We start from the raw sequence: 20,295 nt of genomic DNA on the forward strand, positions 1-20,295 counted from the left end.
ACGAATCACACATAAGAAAATGATGTAAGTATTTGTTAAACATAGAGAAGAGTGTTATTTTATTATCCGATTGTATAATATAGCAACACTTGGTTATTTCTAAGGAAAATATATATTCTACATTATTGTGTTGATAAAATCATCAAATTGACTAACTACACAAAAGAACCTTGAAGAAAAAGCAATGTATCGCATCAATTACATAAGTATTGTTTACTGTAGACTTAATTTTTTTAAATTCAAAAAGTATAAATTTACCTAGAAGGAATTTGATTATACGAGGTATCAAATGCTAGGGTTTATATTATTAAACTCAAAATGCTTTCAGGGTATTTTCATATATTAGATCACCCTGTATTTTTATCGCATTTTGCTCGTTGTTATTAATTTTTTACGATATATACAAATTGTAAATAATTTTCTACACTTTTATTTTGCCTGCCATTACATTTATGTTTTTATTCTACCGCACAATGTAATATTAGCAATTTGTTCAATGGGATTTTGAACTATTAAGAAATTTTCTTTGCTGTGGTGACTACTGACCACTTGCATACAGTGTCAAAATGTAGAAGTCGAACTAAAATATAAATTGTACCTTTACATTTATGGCGTAATTAGCATAATTTTTTTCTTATTTTCACGTTCAGAATCAGTTTCAGGCAATCATTGATTAACATCTCAATATAATACATATTTAATATGTAACTGTCAAATTTTGTGGCTAACTTCACTACTGTTGAAAAAAAAGCATGGTATTTTGATACCTATAAAATGTTCAAATTTAATTTTAATAAAGATGAGAATAATTTTGAAGGTAATAATTAACCCTATTGTTAAGTTAGTAACAGTAAACTACAGTTTATCAAAACCGATATTCTATTTAATTATCCTAGACGTTTTTTTGACAAAACTATACAAATTTTAGATGTAAACATTGAATCCTTAGAAACAATATATGCTCAAAGTAAAGAAGTACTTCTTGAACAGTCTGTTAATTTTGTGAAATTTAAACTCGATAAAATCGAGACGAAAGTATTGAAGTTGACAAATTTATCAATTAAGTATATTTGTTCAGAGACTTTGGTAAGCGCTCTAAAAGAGATACCAAATGTAACAGAAGATTGCATACTTAAAGCAGAACATAAGCACTCTGACCTTATACCAGCGATATATGAAGGTAGGTGTAGAGGAATTTATTCAATTTTGTTTAAAAAAACTGAACAATTTCTAGGTGGTTTGAAAATATGGGAATGTACATATGACTTATTAGACTATTTCATACACAATAGGACTGATTTTAAAGAAAAATTAGTGTTGGATTTAGGATGTGGCTCTGGGATTCTAGGAATTTTTACTCTATTAAATGGATCAAAATCGTGGTTTCAAGATTATGTAAGCTCATTAGAAAAACATATTTTTGTACTTTAATTTTAATTTGTAGAATATAGAAGTATTACAAAATATCACAGTACCAAATGTATTACTAAATTGTGAGGAAACTGAGGACAGCAAATTTTTTTCTGGAGATTGGGATTCATTTGTAACATTAGTTGAAGAAAGATATCCCAATGAAAAGTTTGATTATATTCTAACTTCTGAAACCATATATAATAAGAATTATTATGCCAAACTTCATTTAGTTTTTGAAAAATTGTTGAAGAAAGATGGTGTGGTGTATCCTTTTTGAAACCAGGTGTATAATTTAAATGTAGGTTTGTTTGGGGTCTCTCAAGAAGTGTAACTGTCATAACTACTTTGAAAGACCACAACAATTAGATTAATAGGATAGATCCCTCAGTAATTTATAGATGAATAAACATTTTTCCATATGTTATACTTTATTTTATGTAAAACCATGTTTGTAGGATAGATCTACACCTGTATAAGTTCAAGGTTTACCTCTAAGTGCTTGAAAAAGTTTTTTCTTTAACGTGGAATTTCTAAGATTTTTAGCTGCAAAATCATATTATTTTGGAGTAGGAGGTGGGATACATCTTTTTCAAGATTTTCTTGATGAACAAAAAATACTTAAATATAGACAGTGTTGGCAATGTAATGAGGGAGTGAAAAGAGAGATATTGAGATTAGAATTTTTATAAAATAACAATTTAAATATTTTTTTTATTTTTTATAACTTCTGTAAAACAACTTTTTGTAAAAAGGATTTATTTAAACAGTATTAAGGATTTAATCTCTCATATATCCACCCATCTGCTGCTTGATGGGATAGTTTTCCATCTGGTTCATTGTCGTTGGGTTTTCTAAAAACAATTCTATCGTGAATTCGATCAGTTTGTCCTTGCCAAAATTCAAATGATGTTGGTTTGACAATATAACCACCCCTAAAACAACCTATAATAATTGAAATTATAAGTAATAAAAAAATAAAAATGTTACCATTGTGGTGGTCTTGGCACTTGCCCTTCTTGATATTTAGTTTCCAGCTCTTTGGCCTGTTTTTCTAGAATCTCTCGACTTTCTACAGGTTTACTTTGATCACTACAAAGAGCTCCTATTTGGCTTCGATATGGGCGCTTACTGAAATATTCGTCAGCATAGGAAAATGGCAATTTTTCAACACATCCTTCAATTCGTACCTACAAACAACATGGATTTAAATAGTATGTTTAAAAACAACTTGACCCTGGTAGAGTAAGATATCTAATTTTAAAAATAAGCAGTGAGAAAAGATAATTGAAAAAAATTCATAAGAGAAAATCAAATTTAATAGATTTCGTAAATGTCGCATTGCATCATAAAGATAACTGAACTGAGATTGTTTGAAAAAATTGTTTGTAGCACAACGCCACAGTTCTTGCACAAGAGCATTCAGAAAATTTGAAGTGTATTCTCTTTTCTGTCCATACAGACCAGTGTCCTTTCGGTTTCAATTATTGTAAAAAGGGGAGCAATATTAGAGGAGATGGCCAGCTAGCTTGGTACTCAAGTTAATGGGGTCCTCCTTTTTTGTAAATACATAATTAACAGCAAAAAATCGATATGGAAATAGAAATTTTTCAGCTGATCAAAAATTATTTTTAGATTATTTACGAATAGTTGATCGGGATAACATTAAAAGGACTGTTTCCTAAAGTTTATGTCCTTGGATTTTTTATTTGCATCTGCTACTGATCGTAAGAAGGTATTTTTGGGATTTATCATTTGATATTTGCTGGTCGCTCGGAAAAGCTCATAGATAACCCGATCCAAAAAGTATAGGGCTCTTGGTGTTGTGTTATTTCAAAACTTACCTGTTTTGGAATAGCCAGCAGAGGATATGTAGACCGTACCCCCCACATTTCTTAGGCTCAACCAATGATATTTTCGTAAACGGCAACAACAACAGTAATCATTCGAATATTGAAAAAACATGGCCATATGAAGAAAAAAAGCACGGCAGGAGGTAGCCCTCTAAGTTGATAATCATGCCCAATGCTTTCAAAATAACCCTAATGCCTTCAGGTTCATATTTTCTTGAATAGCAATTGAAGCTGCAATTATCTATGATTTCAGTTTTAATATCATTACAAAAGGAAGCAATATTCCAGCAAGCACATAGATAATTTGCGCTTGATTTGCAGTTCACGAAAATATAATTACCGATTTCGGGGCTCGTTTCAAGTTTCAAGTTCAATTTTATATGCAAATCCAGATACTCTACTGAGAATGTGAATCGTTTAGACTGCATGGTCAACAAGTGTTGTCCACATTATTATATTATTTGTTTTAAACTAAGTTAATACATCAGTTTCTTACAGTTATGTTACAGAGGCACAAAATTCGGTCGAAATAATATTCTAATTTTAAATGACAAATAATCAGTTTGTGACAAAGGTTAAGAAGAGTTATGATCATTTTAACGCATTTTTTTCTTACTATGAATACTAACAAGTGGAAATGTTTAAAAAAATTTGCTTCCAGGCTCTAAGTTTGTTATAAATAATAGGAAATAAAATCATTATAATTTTCATCTGTCTTGAACCAACTTGTTTATAAAGCAAAAACAATTCAATATACTCACAGATCTATTATATTGATCCCAATAAAATGTAAGAGCTGCATAAGGGTTTTCTTCCTAAAAATAAAACCAAAATAAAACATGCAGCATACATTAAAAACAATTTTGATTCATGAATTTGTTTTGTCCCACTATTTGATTACCATACATCTCTCCAAATCCTTACAAACTTACAATCTTTAATATTTTTATAGTAGACTATTCGTTTCGTTCAACACTCTAATTAGCATTTTTTTATTGGTTGAGACTGTTTTATGATAATTTTCCTTTCATGTTCTACCATAACCAATCAGTAATCCTTCCAAACACATTATATTTGATTAGCTCCACCAGTCATTGATTTTCAGTCAAATTATTACTTAATTGGTAATAAGCAATTGAAAACATTTATTAAATTATAATAGAATTGGTATTTGAACTTACTAATTCTTTTCCCTTTCTACTTGTATAATGTGTAAAAAAAATAAAGCCATCTTTACTATATCCTTTCAACAAACAATATCTGGCTGACGGTATACCATTTCTACAACAGAACAAAGGATAGTCACAATTGATAAAAATTGATTAATATATACAAAAATAAATAAATAATAAAAAACAAAGTTCTAAATGTTACATAGTAATTTATTGCTATTAATTTATTCTTTCTATTTCCAAAGTCATTATCAATCATTAGTTGAGTACCCTGTATAATAGTAATTTGTGTATGCGTACTTATTGGCTGTTGAAACGCACATTGCATTTGCTTCCACTGTATTTGGGTTTTCTTTAACTAATTTGAACCATTCCTCAAATAAAGCAATAGGATCTTTAAGTTTGATATCTTTTTCCAAAAATAATGTTTGTTTGTTTCCATATGGTTTTCTCATACCTATATTTAAAAATTTATATTTGGAATATCAATTAATAATATGTGAACAATCCATATTAAAAACCAAACTATATACAAAATAATCAAATTCATAATTTTTAGTTATTAGTAAATGATAACATCACAAAAACATGTATAGGATTATTCCAAAAAATATATAATTTAAACTTACCACTAATATCCATCTTGATATATGTTGTCATAAAATGTTTTAAATTGAATAATTTTCCTATTAGCTTTAAGTCATGTAATGAAATAAAAGTAAACTGCTTTTAATGAACGTTTTATAAAACTCGACAAGTCAAGAGCTCATGATTACAGCAATTTCCCAATAATTGATAACAACCGTATATATAATCTTTCATAACAACTGTATAATCTTAGTGTATAATAACTTCATACCGGGTGCATTTCACTAAGTGTCCACAGCGCCTGAAATACTCTTTTTGGCGTTCCACATACAGACTACGATCATTGTGGTCTCTGTGAGAACGTCACTCATTACGTCATGACTAACGCTCACGACTACCCTTGTCAAGGATGGGTCGAAGTGAGCATTGAAAGAATTAGCGAAATTTTTAAAACTCAAGTTACGCAGATTACAACCATAAGAATCTATCTAATTTAATGTGGTTTGGGATATTATTAGTACTTTTGAAACATGCTTGTGACGCACCACCAAATATTTTACTATTGTCGCAGAAATATTTTGATTTTATTTTATGTAAATCAGTTAAGCATTCCACTAAAAACTTCAATAACTTACAAATTACAACACAACCTCTTAAAGTTTTCGGAAAAGATCGTGATCGTGAACGTGATTATACATTTATGAAATTATTATAGTAGCCAGTAAAACGACGAATTAATTGCGAATTGTATATATATATATATATATATATATATATATATATATATATATATATATATATATATATATATATATATATATATATATTATATAGGTCAAAGTAGTGTCCAGAATATTTTGAATCAATAGTATATGACATCTATTCATGACGTAATTACCATTGGTAACAAATGTTCCACAATTGTTTTAATTTTTAAAATTGAACAGAAAGAATTAAATTCGTAGAATATTTTAAAATTTATAGCTTTCCTCAATTCTGTTTTTGTTTTGTAGTAAACTCTAATCTTTGGTTGTTTAATCTGTTTTCTTTTTTTACCTTGTTACAATTTGATCGTACATTAAAAAAATTGCTGGATGTACTAGAATTATTTTATAACCAGTTATTCCTATTAGGGCACATTTTATTTTCAATCATTTAACGTTGATCCAAATATGTCACTTCGCTGCCGGTTTTTTCACATCCGTAGCTAACTTCTCTTCATTTAACACGTTAAAGTGAATCTGTCTATTTTATAGGTTAAGTTTGTGTAAATTTGTCATCAATTAGATATTTTAGAGAGTTTAGAAGTGTTACTGTACGTTTGCTTATTATTATGGCCGATTCTACTAAGGTAATTAACACTTATAATAATTGAGTATAGTTACGTAGTTTTTGACGTTGAAATATGCCGAAATTTTACATCCGCAATGACACTATAATGTCGGATATGTCCATTTTCAAATGCTTACTTAACGATGTCTTCTTAAAAATTTTCACATAATGGCTTCTAACCCATCCTCATTTATCTCCACTCCACATTTTAGAGAAGTTTGGTTAATTTGCTTAGATTATTCTATTTTTTTAATCGTGAATTTTTTAGGTACAAGAATACAAAGAGGATGTGAAGAAACAAGCAGAAACATTGGTACTTAAGGGATTTCCGGAAACTATAGTGAAACTGAATGCAATTCTTGAAACTTCTCAGTTTAAAAATAGAAGCTTTGTTGATGTACATCAAGATTTAAATATACCAATTCCAGATCCCATCATTTTAAACAGTCATACTGAATTGCCCGTTGCTAAAAAAGCTAAACTTGACCCCAGTATAAATCAAGATGGTACTAAAGTGATGATTCTGCCTACTGGATCAGTTCCAACAAATAAAAATTTAGTTGAAATGATAGAGAGTGTTAAACCTCATATAAGAAGACTTGTTGAAGATTCAAACTTGGTGTGTATAAAATATCTTATTAAGTAGATTAAACCCTTAATTTCAAATATTTGTTTTTACTTTTCATTTTTAGATAAAAATGTGGATTTCCTTTATGATTCCAAAAATTGAGGATGGTAATAATTTTGGTGTTTCTATTCAAGAAGATACTTTGGCCGAAGTACAATCTGTGGAATCTGAGGCTGCTGCTTTTTTTGATCAAATTTCACGGTATTATATTTCAAGAGGTAAGTAGTTAATATTATAATATATATATATATATATATGTATATATATATATATATATATATATATATATATATATATATATATATATATATATATATATATTATATAAATGGCATTAAAATGTCTAAATAATCATTTTAATATTATTTCAATTGATATAAACCCAAGAAAGAACTCAATAAAAATATAATAAGTCAGATAAATTGAAAACCAAATAATATATTGGTCCCCCCAGTCCCCTGGTCTGAGATCTCTCATCGACATTGCCTTGCTTACTCCTTTTATCCAGGTCAATTTCAGTCTTCCTTGTTTACGACATTCCAGTGGGTTCCAATTTATCATTTCTTTTGGTATTCTATACTCACTCATCTTCTACACATGACCATACCAGCTGGGTTGCTTTTCCTTTATATTGCTCAGTATGGTTTTTTTAACATTTATCATTTCTTATATAGTGATATTTTGAAATTCTTGTTGCTCACTGCCAAAAATCTATTTCTAGGGATAATAATCTTTGTTCCATTCTTGACATCACCTGCCATGTTTCACATCTCTATATAAAACAATGCTCTTGAAAATTGTATTAAATATTTAATTTTCTTTTCTTTAGAGGTTTTACCAGACCATAGTATGGAGTTCAGTGCACCAATTATTTTTTTCCTTTCATTATTCATTCTTTTATTTCTGGTTTTGTTCTGCCACTGCTTGTGATTCTTGTTCCAGTACACATGTATTTGTCAGTGGTCGGTATTTTTCTTCAATTTATAAATCTTCTGTTTCTGATCTGACACAGATATACTTAGTTGTTTTGCATATTAACCTTTAAGCCCCATTTTTCATATTCTGATATTAGTCGATGAATTTCTGTACTGCTCCAATCATAGTTACTTTTAGAGAATTCTTTTCAAGTGCTTGCTATAGTTTTCTTAGTAAACTCTAGTAAGTTAAGCAATTCAAAATTTATTTTGTCATTGAAGTTTTATGAAAATAAGTTATATTCAAAACTTGTTTGAATAATTATAAATGAAGCAATGAATATCCTTAAATTATCATTGGTTGATTACAAAAATAATTGTGATTTGCTATTTTCAAATTTAGTTTAAATTTATAAACCTAAATGATAAAGTACTATCAATAATTTTATTTTCAGGCAAATTAATTTCTAAAGTAGCTAAATATCCTCACATAGAGGACTACAGACGATCAGTTCAAGAACTTGATGAAAAAGAGTACCTAAGTCTGTGGCTAGTTATGTCGGAAATAAGAAATCGTTACTGCGCCCTTCATGACATCGTTCTCAAAAATCTGGATAAAATTAAAAAACCCAGACCATCAAATGCAACAGAATCTTTGTATTAGAAATAAATAAACAAATATGTACTTGGTTCATTGTAAGGAATTAATTACAAGTATCTGATTTGTTTGGAATTTTTATAAAAGTAACAAAAACAAACATATTTTTCTTAAAGGTGGAATTCAATATTCTGAAGCATACCATTTTTTTCTTATAGGGTAGATGTTCATTACACTTTTTTAACAATAAAAATGAAAGGATCTATATTGGTTTCATTAATTTTTACTTAGTATTTCTTCAGTTTACCAAAGGTTTTTTTTAATTACCCTTTGCACTCAATAAACAATAGTTAGAACCAGTACCTCCAGAACTGTATTAATAAAAAGTGCATGCATTAATGTTCAAGAAAAATGCGCTTCATTTAAACAAACAAATTTATTGTTACATATATTGTAATAAAGTATATTGTGGCTTATATATGAGGCTGAAAGAACAAACTTAGGCTTAAAATTTCTTAAAGTATGGTATTTTCAAAGCAATCGCTTATATGCATATGAGGTTTATCAGGACAAGTGTAGCAAAATTCCAGTTTCTCATCCCAGTTCCCTAGTTCTTGCCTGTTATAACAAACTGCTCTATCCCTTTTTTGCCCTTAAGTGAAAGGTGAAATCTTTTGTGAAGCCTAGCTTCTTGATTTGAGGTGGATGGTCTTTATCGATCTTCTCGGAATTCCCCCACGAGTTGATCGCGCTTGACAAACTTGGCTTTTGCATTTTTGTTCCTTTTTATGCATTTGTATAAAATATATGAATTTATACAGGCCATAACCATAAACATTTTCCTCCACCATTTCAGGGATAGGTTAATGCATACTGATCTGCGCGATCGACTCCATCCATTAACTCAGTGTAGTTAACAACTACTTTAGGTTTTTCAACTTGAAAAATCTTTTTTTTTATGAGTCCTAACCAAAGTTTTTTATTAGGTCAGGTATGCCCTTGCAGTTAATTTTTATAGTATCTGTTATGTGGCATTTCATTATTAGCAAATCCTCCGCCAGCACAATGCTAGTATAGTTCCTGTCTGTTTACTTGTGATATCCTTTAGCACCTGGTGTATTGTTCAATAGATTATTTCACAAATGCCGAGGAACTCTGGTACTGTCGGGCAATTCTGTTTTATTAGTTCATTTGTTGTAATATTACCATAACATTGAAGAATGTTATAAACATATTTTGCCTTTGAATTTGACAATATGTTTTGACCTGTTATGAAATATTTTGAAAATTTTGCATTTAGATATTTTAAAAAATCACTGATTCGTTAAATCCTGGTTTTTATATCTCTCCCTTGCTGATCTACGGTTTTCAAATGCAACATCCAGAACAATTGACTGAATATTTCTCTAATGAATACATTTGAAAAGAGAGGTATTTTTATATAGTCACTTGTTGGCCATTAATCTTGCAAATTTGGAAAACGATAGTACCCATATTCAAGATTACTCCGATAAAGGGCCCAAATTCCACCGTATTACTGTCGCGCCATGATTGCCCTCTTGAATTTTGTTTCAGAGTTTTTGTTCGTAATTTGCTGGAGGCGTATATGTCTCTGATACAATTTCGTCCACCAACAAAAAAATTAAAATTCCATTAAAAAGACATTAAGTCACGTGACTGCGAACACCAATCAGAAAGTGTTACGTCACGTCACGCTAAACATCTTTGTTGTTGACGTTTTCATACCACAGAGCAGGTTACTCCGTATGGTTTTCCGTTTTTAGCATTTAGTATGTTAATATTCTTGAACAAAATACATTAATTTTACTTTTACGTTACTTACGTAGATAATATCGTGTGTAGTACTTACATAAAAATGATCTTCACAAAAGTACATTCTTCTATTTTTTGACAATTATAAACAATGAGCGTCACTCCTACCAGCAAGTGTTAACCACATGTGCTTCCACCCTGAGGCACTATACAGTACTTTTAAAAAGAAGGATTCATTTTTAGAAAACAATTGATACACACTTGACACAGATACAAACTGATACAAAATGAGCCCTCGGGAAGAACACACCTTGTAAACTTTACATCATGGTGACGTCATTCAAGACGTCATGACACTGTTCAGCGTTTTCGATGGAAATCTAAATTGTTATATTTAAATACACAATACGTAATGTAAATATCACTTTTTCTTTAAAATATAGTTTTTTGGGATAAACTAAATATTAAAGAATATAATTAACCAAGTTTTTAAGTCAACTAACTCATTCTCGACATAAGATTATCTCCTTGGCTCAATCGAAATGTGAAATGTTTCATAAAATAACTACAAAATTATTTATTTATGGTGAAATTCGTCGATAATCAGTACACCACTGGCGGCATAAGAATGTTTGCAGCATTGCCGAAAAGCAATGATAACCCCTCTCCTTTTTGCACTTATTATTTGTTCACAAACAATGTTGGATCACCTTTAGATGCATTTTATCAGTGTATTTTGTGGTATTTTGTCTCTTGTGTTATTATGTCTGAGCTAATGTCTTAAAAGGAAGTCTGTCAACCACTTTAAGATTTTTGCTGCTTTATCTTATTTTTGTGTTATGTTGTTTCAGAATAGCATTTGATCCTTTTCCATTTTTTTTCAAATTATTAGTTTATTTTTGTAGTTTTTTATTTATTTTTGTTGAGCCCAGCAGTTACGGCACAACTAATAACTAACAACCTAATAATTTTTATTTCAATTGAACTATTTGTAACAGGTTTTTCATTTTTGTGTTTTTGTGAACTCTACGTACATTTTCCCAATTTTGAATTGGATATTAAATAATTTTGATAATAATAAAAAACTAAATGTGCGTTTACATTGGCGACGCTCAAGCGGCGAGCGTCGAGTGATGCCGCTTTCGCGATGTCATCGCGCGCGTTGTCCTGTTCAAATTGGTTAGGCGTCGTTTTAGTTATTTTCTAGCTTTCGAACCAAAAGGTTGTAATGAATTTGGTATCCAAACGATTATTACTTATAGAAACTACATGAATACGAAGGCTAATTCTAAAGAAAAGCAAAAAATACAAGGCGTTCATGAACTTAATAGAAATAGACTTGCTTATGGCGAATTCCATCACCTTTATAATGAACGTCGCAGTGATCCAATAAGATTTTTTCAGTTTTTAAGAATGTCAGTGGAAACGATTGATTACATTCTGGGAAAAATCAAGCATCGACTTCAAAAGAAAACAACTAATTTTAAAAAGCCCATTTCTCCACCAGAAAGGTTGTATTTTACACGTAAGATGTAAAAGTTATGCATTTTTATTTGCATGTTTATGATACGTTTATAGTAAATACAATAAAACCACAAAGGCGATGCCGCTCAAAAAAACGAACATGATTGTAGCTCGGGCGCCGCGATGCATTGCATCGCGCGACGTTGAGCGGTGGTCTTGCCAATGTGAACACATTCATTTAAATTCTATAGCCATAAAGATTTTTTAACACGCTCACCGCTTGAGCGTTGCCAATGTGAACGCACACTTAGGGTACTCAAAGGGTGAAGTAAGAGTCAAGTGGAACAATTCGATCTATCAGGTAGGTTTTATTGATATAATTGAGTTAACCTTGCAGAAATTTTTAGATGTATGTGGACAAAATCACTTATTAAAAGTTTGATGATACTGTAAGTACATTAACTTATTGTTATGTTTTTGTAGCTTTTCAAGGACATACCAATCACAATTTTATAAACACATCAATTAAAATTCGATTTTTTGATTATTTATTGCCTAAAAAATTAAAAAAAAAACTTATTTTGAGGTTATCGGTGTTTCTCCATCTATATTCGCCACCCAGGGATCGGGATTAATAAAGGTAACCGAAGGGGATGTACAGAGTGCTGAAAATAAAACTGATTTAAAAAAAAAATTAAATTGGTCAAAATATTTTTTATGATTTATCAATAGCAATTGTTTTTTTATCTCTGATAAGAATTATGGCATTTTGTATTTTGTCTTTTGAGGTTTGGAATTTTATCATAAAATACTCACTGTTATTTAACGGCTTTGGACGATATTTTGAAATTTTGAGCCATTCATGAAATGCCTTTTCGTTTTTCTCCATTCGCTTTTGTTTTTCTTGGTATATTTTAAGTTCAGTCATTTTCTGAAACATTTTTTTCTCTGAAAGAAATAACGAAAACGTTCACTAAATATATAACAGAATATTTTTTCCTTTTTTAACACAATCTTAAAATTTTCAGTTAGTGTTTATTGATTTCAGATATTCGTGTTGAAAGTATACTTGATCTCAAATTTACAACTTTCGCACAGTTAGATTAGTTGATGAAGAAGATAATCATCGGACCCAGCCACTTTTGCTTTTGTATTAACTTTTCTTTACCCTATGAAAGAGCATCTGCAGTCATTAAAACAGATTTAATTCCTTCATTTTCTTCACTTACGAGTTTCCTCCTCTGTCTACTTTTCCGACTATTCAATTTTATAATTTTTTTTAAATTTTACACTCGGTACAATATCTTAAAGTTTTATTATTACATATCTCCTTCAGTCATTAGTAGAGGTTCATTATTTTTTCCTACTGGCCTCACTTTGAAGCATATTGCATCTTTTTACCAAGACATCCTCTATTGTTTTTAATAAAGTGAAACTCATCACTTGTTAATAGTTAATACCTCAGTACCTACAACTATTTCTTAGCACCAATTATCGTCCTGAAAAATTATAATTATATAGCCTACATTAATCTGTCTTCGATATCACCTAGCCATTTGCAGTTAGACTGTGTCCAATGACTTTTCTGTCTGTTCATAGTAGGATAGCGGGCGGTCAATTACTGTTAATCATAAATGCTTACTGATAGGACCCTCGTGCCCCAATTGAAATCACCAAAGGCCGGTGTCATTTGAAAATCAGATCAGGCATTTTGACTCGAAACTATTGAAGTCACTAGGTAAACTGTGAGGCTTGCCCATGTGTTTGAACCTCGCACGTGCGAATGCTGTGGCACTCCGGATCGTTCTGGTCGTGTCTTGTTAAAAGTCTACTCACCAGTCGAATTTTCCGCCTGTTTAACTGGAACACTTGTTTGGCGTGCCTTAGCTTGTCTCATGTTAGATTTCTTTATCTATCTCCGCAGAACCTGTCTTGCAAGCAGACTGCTTATAAACGTAATTGCACACGAACTAGCTGTACTTTGCAGCCATGTCTCACTAGTTTTTGTAGGACTTTCTTACACTCCAGCACAAGTCTAGAGTGCACTGTTTTTGCTATTATGGATTGTAAAATGGCAGCTGTGCTCTGTAGGCAATCTTATTGGTTATCGTTAGTATATCCACGTCTGCTCTCAATTATTACTTTAGATTACTCAGCCAGGCTGTTGCTTTTCTCTCAAATCTACGTCTTCCTTCAATTTTTCCCTGGAAAATCCATTCCAACATGTATATTTGGATACCTTAATCATAGTATTATAATTGTATTAATGATTTCTTATGATGCGTCCATATTACCATGTTCTAAATGGTCTAAGTAAATGCAAAGTATCCTATTTTAGTCAGGAGTTCACTCTATGTAGCAGAACAAAACATTCACAAACAGATCTGAAAATAGCTCGTTTGTTGAATTTTCGACGAAATTTATGTGGTTCAAATTTTCATCTCGTTTGTACCTTTTTAGTGTTTTCAAACAATCGAAGATTTTGCTTATGGTCACTTACTCGTAATCATTAATTTGACCTGACCACGTTATCAAAAACTCTTTGAAGCAATATTGTATGTAGGTAGATCAGAGTTGTTCGCGTAGATATGTTTGATTGTGAAAATTAAACAACTTTCGTTTCTACTCTCTCTTACATTATTTTTTAATATAATTTCCTGATTCTAATGGATCAAATCCCTCACAACCAATCAATTATTATTAAAAATAATTTTTCCTAGTGCAATTACTCAATAAAAATATAAAATATCTACCCTTTTCCTGTTGCTTCTTCTGCTTTAACCACATCTGAAATTTCTTTTCGTTTTCATCTTGTTTCTTCTGCTTTTCTTCAGCCAACCGAATTTTTTCTGCCTCTTGTAGTTCCTTCTCCTTTTTCTGTTTCTCTAACTGCAATTTCTTCGCTTCTCTCCATTTCATGTAACTCTCCTTTTTCTGAGCTAACTTTATTTGCCTTTCACGCTCCTCCTCTTGTTTCTTTTTCTCTTCTTCCAGCTTTTTCTGCTTAAGTTCTTGCTCTTTCTGTTTCAACCATTTTTTAACTTTTTCTTCCTTCTCTTTGGCATCTAAAGTGACTGTGCGTTCGGTATTAATGGATCCCAGTGATAACCTCATTTCGTCGTCTATATCTGATAGATAATTTTTCGATTTAACTGTAATTTGGCTTTCCGCACTGGATGAAGAAGAGTCAGAATCGCTATCCCAACTTTCTGATTTTTTGTCGATAATTTCTTGTGAATGACATTGACAAATACCATGGTTGCTGATACAAGTACATCTTTTCACAGATCTATCCGTTAGTATTAATGTACCGTTGCTTCTGCTGGAAATAGTGATTTCTTCGTCACTCTCAACGGAATTCACTAATAATGGACTAGTTTTTCGTAATGGAGGTATTATAGGCTTTTCTACATATATAGCAGGATTCAGAATTTTTCTGATCACTATCTTTTCTGGGCTGCGAAAGTTTTCTCTTAATATTATTTCTTTGTGTGTTTCTGGCATTAATAAGTATGTACTTTGTACAAAAAAAATCGTGATTACGTGGCTGTGAAGATGTCTTGGTACTGTCAAAATCTATACTAGTGGTTATGTACTATAATCTCTCTAGATCAATCAATCAATCGATACGATACGAATTGAAAAAAAGTAAAATTAATTTATGTTATATTGGCTGCATTGTTTTGAACTGATTAATCAAAAATTTAGGCTAGGTCATGAATACATGTCAAATGTATAACTATATTAAACTAATAAATTGTAATTGCCTGTATACAATGAAAAATATCCACTATGTATGAATCTAAAGGTATCACTTCAAAAAAGAATGTAGAAATATGTCAAAAATCATGTGAAGGAATACGTACTAAATCTCAAATTACCGTACCGCTTAGGGTACATGACTGTCGATCTACGTGTTGGTATTGGAGATTTTTTATCGAACCAATTAAACCAACCGAAAATAAAGCCACAATAAGTTAACAGATAGGAATGTAGGTACTATAAAAATAATTTATTTTTTGGCTATATGGTGTTCTTGATTGCTAATTTCTACTTATATTAAACTGCTGCCGTTCATGTAGATCATCAAAGTTTCCCAGAGGTTGAAATAAGAAGAGGTGTAAGACAAGGGTGTATTATATCTCCATTGCTCGTTAATTTTTACTCTGAATATATTTAATAAAGTTTTAGAGAACGCTGATGAAGGTTTCTTAGTGTAAAGTATAGGCACCTAGTGGAAAACTTGTACATCAATTGAAACGTCAATCAATAATATAGTTTTCGTTTGGCACGTCAGGCGCTTAATTATTTCTTTAAAATCGTAGTAAAAATATTAATTATAACGTTACATGGTACCAGAAGTGGGATATTCTAAAAAAATTGTAGCATACAATTCAGTAATTGGAAAGTTATTTATTTAAATACATTATTAACTCAGCATATCGTGCACGTTATCCACCAAGTGAAAAGATGGTTTGCTGTTCATGAAACACCAGAAGAGCAACAAACTGACAATAGAACACAAGACATGTCTAGAGATTCCAAGATTTTTCAAAAAGAGTGGAAATTTAATCATGAAGACATCCAGTCCACATTACCATCAAGGCAACGGGCTCGCCGCAAAACCAGTTTAAGTAGCCAAGAACATATTAAAAAAATATAGTATTGACAAGTCCGACGTTCACCTTGATCTATTAAACTGGAGAAATACATCAAGAAATGATATGTTAGGTTGACCCAACCAACGTGTATTCAGCAGAATAACCAGATTTCCATTACCTACCGAAGACAGTAACCGAAAACTGAAAATAATGCAAGGAGTCACAGCTACTTACTATTTCGTTAACCTTGTACTGATGTTTTGTTTATTTCTCTAGTAACTCCAAACGACACCTTTGTGATAACCCCACATTAATCTGTGTCGGTGAATCAAAGTAAAACAATGACCCCATAGCTCCAATACATCTTGATTGTATCATGACAGGTTACTAGTCATAGTTCGTTCTGCGAAATGTATACATACTTTTCGATTTTTCTTAATACTATTCCTGGTTTTTTAAAGAAATTAGGAAAATAATAATTAACACACATAAAAATTATTTTATTTCCAATACAGCTACCTTATTGGTTACTAGTTTGTATAAACGGTAATAAATTATTAATAACAAACTTCAATAGAATTATATTTGATAATACACTACATAGGATTCTATTATTTAGAGTCAAATTTTCGAAAATTTCAATATAACATTTAACATTCTTTAACAAGAAAAGCTTTTATTCAAATGTTATATTAGAAATTTTTGAAAAACATCAGTACATTGTATATTTAAGCTAAAGTAAAAAACTTCTCCAACTTTCATTCATTTTATCAAAATATTATTTGCGTTGTCCAATGTATACACTGCCTCCAAAGGTTTAAGACCACATTAAAACAACATAATTATCTATCAATTAGTATTTTTAGACAGGTGAAAAAATCTAATTTTAAATCAGAAGAGACCTAAAATTAAAACGATTTAGAAACATAAACATATCAAAATGTCTAAGAAATATGAAATTACAGATATCTAAAGAAGTCATACTTTCATTCACTTCCAAGTTATTGGACAATAAATATGTAATTGGACAATAAACATGTATTTTTCAAACACGTTACTTTAGAGTCAAGTGGTGGAGCAGTAATATTGTTATGATGTGGTAATAACTACCTAATTGCTTTGTTTTGGTTCCCATCGATCAATAATAATGATTATTTAGCTTCTAAAAACACCTAATTCCGACTTATCATTACATTACATGGGTTTATTCACAGTGAAGCCAGTGAAGTGCGTTCTATCATCGTTGTATTACATAATGACGGAAAATCCAAACGTGAGATTGCTTTAAATATGAAGTTGTCGAAGACTTGTGTTTATGTTAACATAACTCGATACCGGAAGAGAGGCAGTTTTCAAGATCGTCCAGATCAGGAACGTCGAGAGCTACCACGTCAAGTAAATATAATTTCATTGTTGTTACCACCAAGCGATGAAGTAAAAACCCGAGCTAAACGTTTATCATCGACTACAGTGAAACGGCGAGTGACTGAAATTGGACAGAAGAAGATTTTTGCGTTTTGAGTTTTTTGAACCGATGAATCCAAGTTTGAGCTATTCCGGTTCAAAACAAAGAATTTACGTTCAACGCAGTGCCTAAAAAAAGATTATATCAGACTGCGTGTCTGTGTCCCAATAATCAAGCATGATGGTATGAAAAATAAACAGTACAAAAAAATTTAGAATAAAATGTTGTTCCATCGGGTTTGCAATTAATTGCGAATGGGACAATCATTTAAAGTTCCATATTATGGAGAGGATATTCGGAAGAGAAAGATGCACAAGGGGTGTTAATAAACATGGTTTGACCTCCTTAGAACCCGGATCTCAATCCCATTGAATTTTTATGGAAATAGCTTGATAGGAACGTCCGTAGTTGGGGTATATCCTCACGAGAAGAAATGTGGGATGCTTTATGCCAAAGTTGGAGCAATATTTCACAAGGTAGAAGTATTATTTGATGAAAAATCAGATTTGCCTATAGCCTTTTTTAGCATAGATTCCTAATATTTCTTTCCTAATATTTCTTTCCTAATATTTCTATATTGTCTGTCAAAAAGTGTTTTATTTGATGATATAACAGATAAATTGAATACTTAGTGTTTTATTTGATTTTCCTACTTTAATTAATATGTCTCAAACTTTTGGTCTGCAGGGTATATCCTTTTCAACAGTCCACATCCTCTTTTGTGTCTTTGGAACGGTTATACAAAAACTAGTACGTTGTAAACTGTCCGACTAATGATTATGACTGATTAATAGTACCAGATGACATCATTTTGTCGCCAATGACCCTTCTAAGGGTTATTAAGTACCCTATACAATTGACAGTTGATTATCCTTTTGAGATAATTTTCTCGAATTCCCTCAATGTTCCTCATTTTTCAGTTAAACATGTTTTAAAACTTTAATCTTGTAAGGTTCAGTGATGTGGCTCTTAGATTTGAGATACCCCCACAGAAAAAATTTGAAAGGTATCAGATCCGAGGTAACAATTCGGTTGAACCTCGTCCAACAAAAACCTCTCTAACAGCCAGTCGAATCTTGAATTCTGGATTTATTAAACGCGTATTTGATATCGCGTTGTGACGATTGCGTCATTTATCATCACTAGTAGATCAGTTTCAAACCGCTTATATCCAGTTTCTAGTATCACTAGTTTATGTATGACCCTAAAGTTACGAAGGAGATGAGACTTTTGTAGAGCATTATACAAGTTAAGTGATGTTGCCAACTAGTTGATAAAATAATGTGAAATATTTTCTAACTCAGTGATTGAACGTATTCATGCAAGGATTTTATGCTTCATAAACAGAAACAAGAAATTATTCACTCATTCAATATTTTCATGATCCGGCACTAATTTTATATGAGAAACTCACGATTTTTAGAGTGACTCTCAAATGTAATGAAATTGTTAAATGTTTAACATTATCGTAACATTTTATATAATTAATTTTTTCCTTGCAATATTTTCCTATTTGTTTTCTGACTATACAAACGTTTATTACGGTACATTTTGTAATATACAGAGTGAGTTTTATGTATGGAGCGCCTCAATCATCTTGGAAACTTGTACGATTTTTATAAATTTTTGTGTACGAGGGTTTTGTGATACACCCGGTATTATGGTGGTATTTACATTGTTGTCATATGTTTCCTTTTTCCGGAAGATTAATGAACTTTGTTATTTCAAGTAAACCACCCTATATATTTTTCGCTTTTAGAAATCCTTAAGAAATACTTATTATTTTTCATCTATACCTAAATGCCATAATTTCGGAGTTTACAGTATCTCCACCAAAGTTACAATAAATACACTGAAAGAACAAGCCAAGAAACAAAAATTGATATTTTCTTATATCAATTATAAGGCCACAATTAGTTTAAGAGAAACAAATGTAAAAAATCCCTTCATCCAGATATTTTCAATGGTTTTCATAATTTTACGTTTAAAAGATATTTTCTAGTTTGGAGGTAAGAAGAACCATCTCAACGTATCAAAAAATGTCAGTTGAAAGGGACCAAATAAAGGTGGCGCTTTAGCTGCAAACGTAAAGATTTTAAAAACAGCGCCAGAAACTTTTAGAGTAGGATAGTAAATTAAATTTTTATTTGAAGTTATACCTCCTTTAACAAAACTATTAATATATGAATCTATTCAAAAATTTTACATAAAATATATAATATATGGATGGTAATAAATAATAACATGTATATCAACATTTTTTTTTAATTTAGTTAATATAATTCGGACTCGAGCATGATTGTTAGATACTGTCGAAGACTTTTTTCATAAATGTCGGTAAATACATTATTTCATATTATCATTCATTTAATTTTATACAATTTCCATTATATAATTGAATGTACTGTAAATAAGTTTCGAATTCAAAATATTATGGAACTCTTCAGTAGGTGTCAATCAACTGATATTTTTGTACGTTCCTCGTGAAAAATTTACT

At 30.8% G+C, this 20,295-nt stretch overlaps 4 protein-coding genes across 6 annotated transcripts; 2 read left to right on the plus strand and 2 right to left on the minus strand.

Annotated features, from left to right (window-relative positions):
* Window positions 1-506: 506 nt before the first annotated feature.
* Window positions 507-2,182, plus strand: LOC130447642 (histidine protein methyltransferase 1 homolog). The gene is made up of 5 exons (XM_056784585.1): window positions 507-817; window positions 929-1,180; window positions 1,235-1,395; window positions 1,445-1,677; window positions 1,949-2,182. The coding sequence occupies exons 1-5, from the start codon at window positions 775-777 to the stop codon at window positions 2,100-2,102; spliced, it is 843 nt and encodes a 280-aa protein (XP_056640563.1). The 5' UTR covers window positions 507-774; the 3' UTR covers window positions 2,103-2,182.
* LOC130447648 (pyridoxine-5'-phosphate oxidase-like) lies at window positions 862-5,772 on the minus strand. 2 transcript variants are annotated; one of them, XM_056784606.1, is made up of 7 exons: window positions 5,659-5,772; window positions 5,065-5,324; window positions 4,736-4,892; window positions 4,445-4,544; window positions 4,025-4,078; window positions 2,401-2,600; window positions 2,044-2,345 (listed from the first exon to the last, which is right to left on the minus strand). In XM_056784606.1, the coding sequence occupies exons 2-7, from the start codon at window positions 5,093-5,095 to the stop codon at window positions 2,183-2,185; spliced, it is 705 nt and encodes a 234-aa protein (XP_056640584.1). In that variant the 5' UTR covers window positions 5,096-5,324; window positions 5,659-5,772; the 3' UTR covers window positions 2,044-2,182. The 2 variants fall into 2 exon arrangements, with proteins under 2 accessions (XP_056640576.1, XP_056640584.1); XM_056784598.1 differs by lacking the exon at window positions 5,659-5,772 and having other exon boundaries at window positions 862-2,345; window positions 5,065-5,337.
* Window positions 5,773-5,964: 192 nt separating this feature from the next.
* Window positions 5,965-8,760, plus strand: LOC130447713 (proteasome activator complex subunit 3). Of its 2 annotated transcripts, none has more exons than XM_056784687.1 (4): window positions 5,965-6,374; window positions 6,624-6,974; window positions 7,048-7,201; window positions 8,353-8,760. In XM_056784687.1, the coding sequence occupies exons 1-4, from the start codon at window positions 6,357-6,359 to the stop codon at window positions 8,559-8,561; spliced, it is 732 nt and encodes a 243-aa protein (XP_056640665.1). In that variant the 5' UTR covers window positions 5,965-6,356; the 3' UTR covers window positions 8,562-8,760. The 2 variants fall into 2 exon arrangements, with proteins under 2 accessions (XP_056640665.1, XP_056640660.1); XM_056784682.1 differs by lacking the exon at window positions 5,965-6,374 and adding an exon at window positions 6,442-6,571.
* Window positions 8,761-12,308: 3,548 nt separating this feature from the next.
* On the minus strand, window positions 12,309-15,236 carry LOC130442583 (DNA ligase 1-like). The gene is made up of 3 exons (XM_056776864.1): window positions 14,486-15,236; window positions 12,549-12,680; window positions 12,309-12,397 (listed from the first exon to the last, which is right to left on the minus strand). The coding sequence occupies exons 1-3, from the start codon at window positions 15,234-15,236 to the stop codon at window positions 12,309-12,311; spliced, it is 972 nt and encodes a 323-aa protein (XP_056632842.1).
* Window positions 15,237-20,295: the final 5,059 nt, after the last annotated feature.

The sequence above is a fragment of the Diorhabda sublineata genome, chromosome 1, assembly GCF_026230105.1.
Source record: "Diorhabda sublineata isolate icDioSubl1.1 chromosome 1, icDioSubl1.1, whole genome shotgun sequence".
Classification (NCBI taxonomy): Eukaryota; Metazoa; Arthropoda; class Insecta; order Coleoptera; family Chrysomelidae; genus Diorhabda; species Diorhabda sublineata.

Excerpts from the sequence above, each read along its gene's own strand:
- LOC130442583 (XM_056776864.1), bottom strand. The coding sequence starts at position 15,236 with ATGCCAGAAACACACAAAGAAATAATATTAAGAGAAAACTTTCGCAGC. Across the intron at positions 12,681-14,485 it reads GAAGAAGCAACAGGAAAAGG|AGAAAAAAATGTTTCAGAAA; the intron begins GTAGATATTTTA and ends TATTTCTTTCAG. Across the intron at positions 12,398-12,548 it reads TCCAAAGCCGTTAAATAACA|CACTCTGTACATCCCCTTCG; the intron begins GTGAGTATTTTA and ends TTTTATTTTCAG.
- LOC130447713 (XM_056784682.1), top strand. The coding sequence starts at position 6,524 with ATGGCTTCTAACCCATCCTCATTTATCTCCACTCCACATTTTAGAGAA. Across the intron at positions 6,572-6,623 it reads CCACTCCACATTTTAGAGAA|GTACAAGAATACAAAGAGGA; the intron begins GTTTGGTTAATT and ends TGAATTTTTTAG. Across the intron at positions 6,975-7,047 it reads TTGTTGAAGATTCAAACTTG|ATAAAAATGTGGATTTCCTT; the intron begins GTGTGTATAAAA and ends TTTCATTTTTAG.
- LOC130447648 (XM_056784598.1), bottom strand. The coding sequence starts at position 5,095 with ATGACAACATATATCAAGATGGATATTAGTG. Across the intron at positions 4,079-4,444 it reads GTAGAAAGGGAAAAGAATTA|GAAGAAAACCCTTATGCAGC; the intron begins GTAAGTTCAAAT and ends TTTTATTTTTAG. Across the intron at positions 2,601-4,024 it reads GGGATCAATATAATAGATCT|GTACGAATTGAAGGATGTGT; the intron begins GTGAGTATATTG and ends TGTTGTTTGTAG.
- LOC130447642 (XM_056784585.1), top strand. The coding sequence starts at position 775 with ATGTTCAAATTTAATTTTAATAAAGATGAGAATAATTTTGAAG. Across the intron at positions 1,396-1,444 it reads AATCGTGGTTTCAAGATTAT|AATATAGAAGTATTACAAAA; the intron begins GTAAGCTCATTA and ends TTTAATTTGTAG. Across the intron at positions 1,678-1,948 it reads TTGAAGAAAGATGGTGTGGT|ATTTTTAGCTGCAAAATCAT; the intron begins GTATCCTTTTTG and ends GGAATTTCTAAG.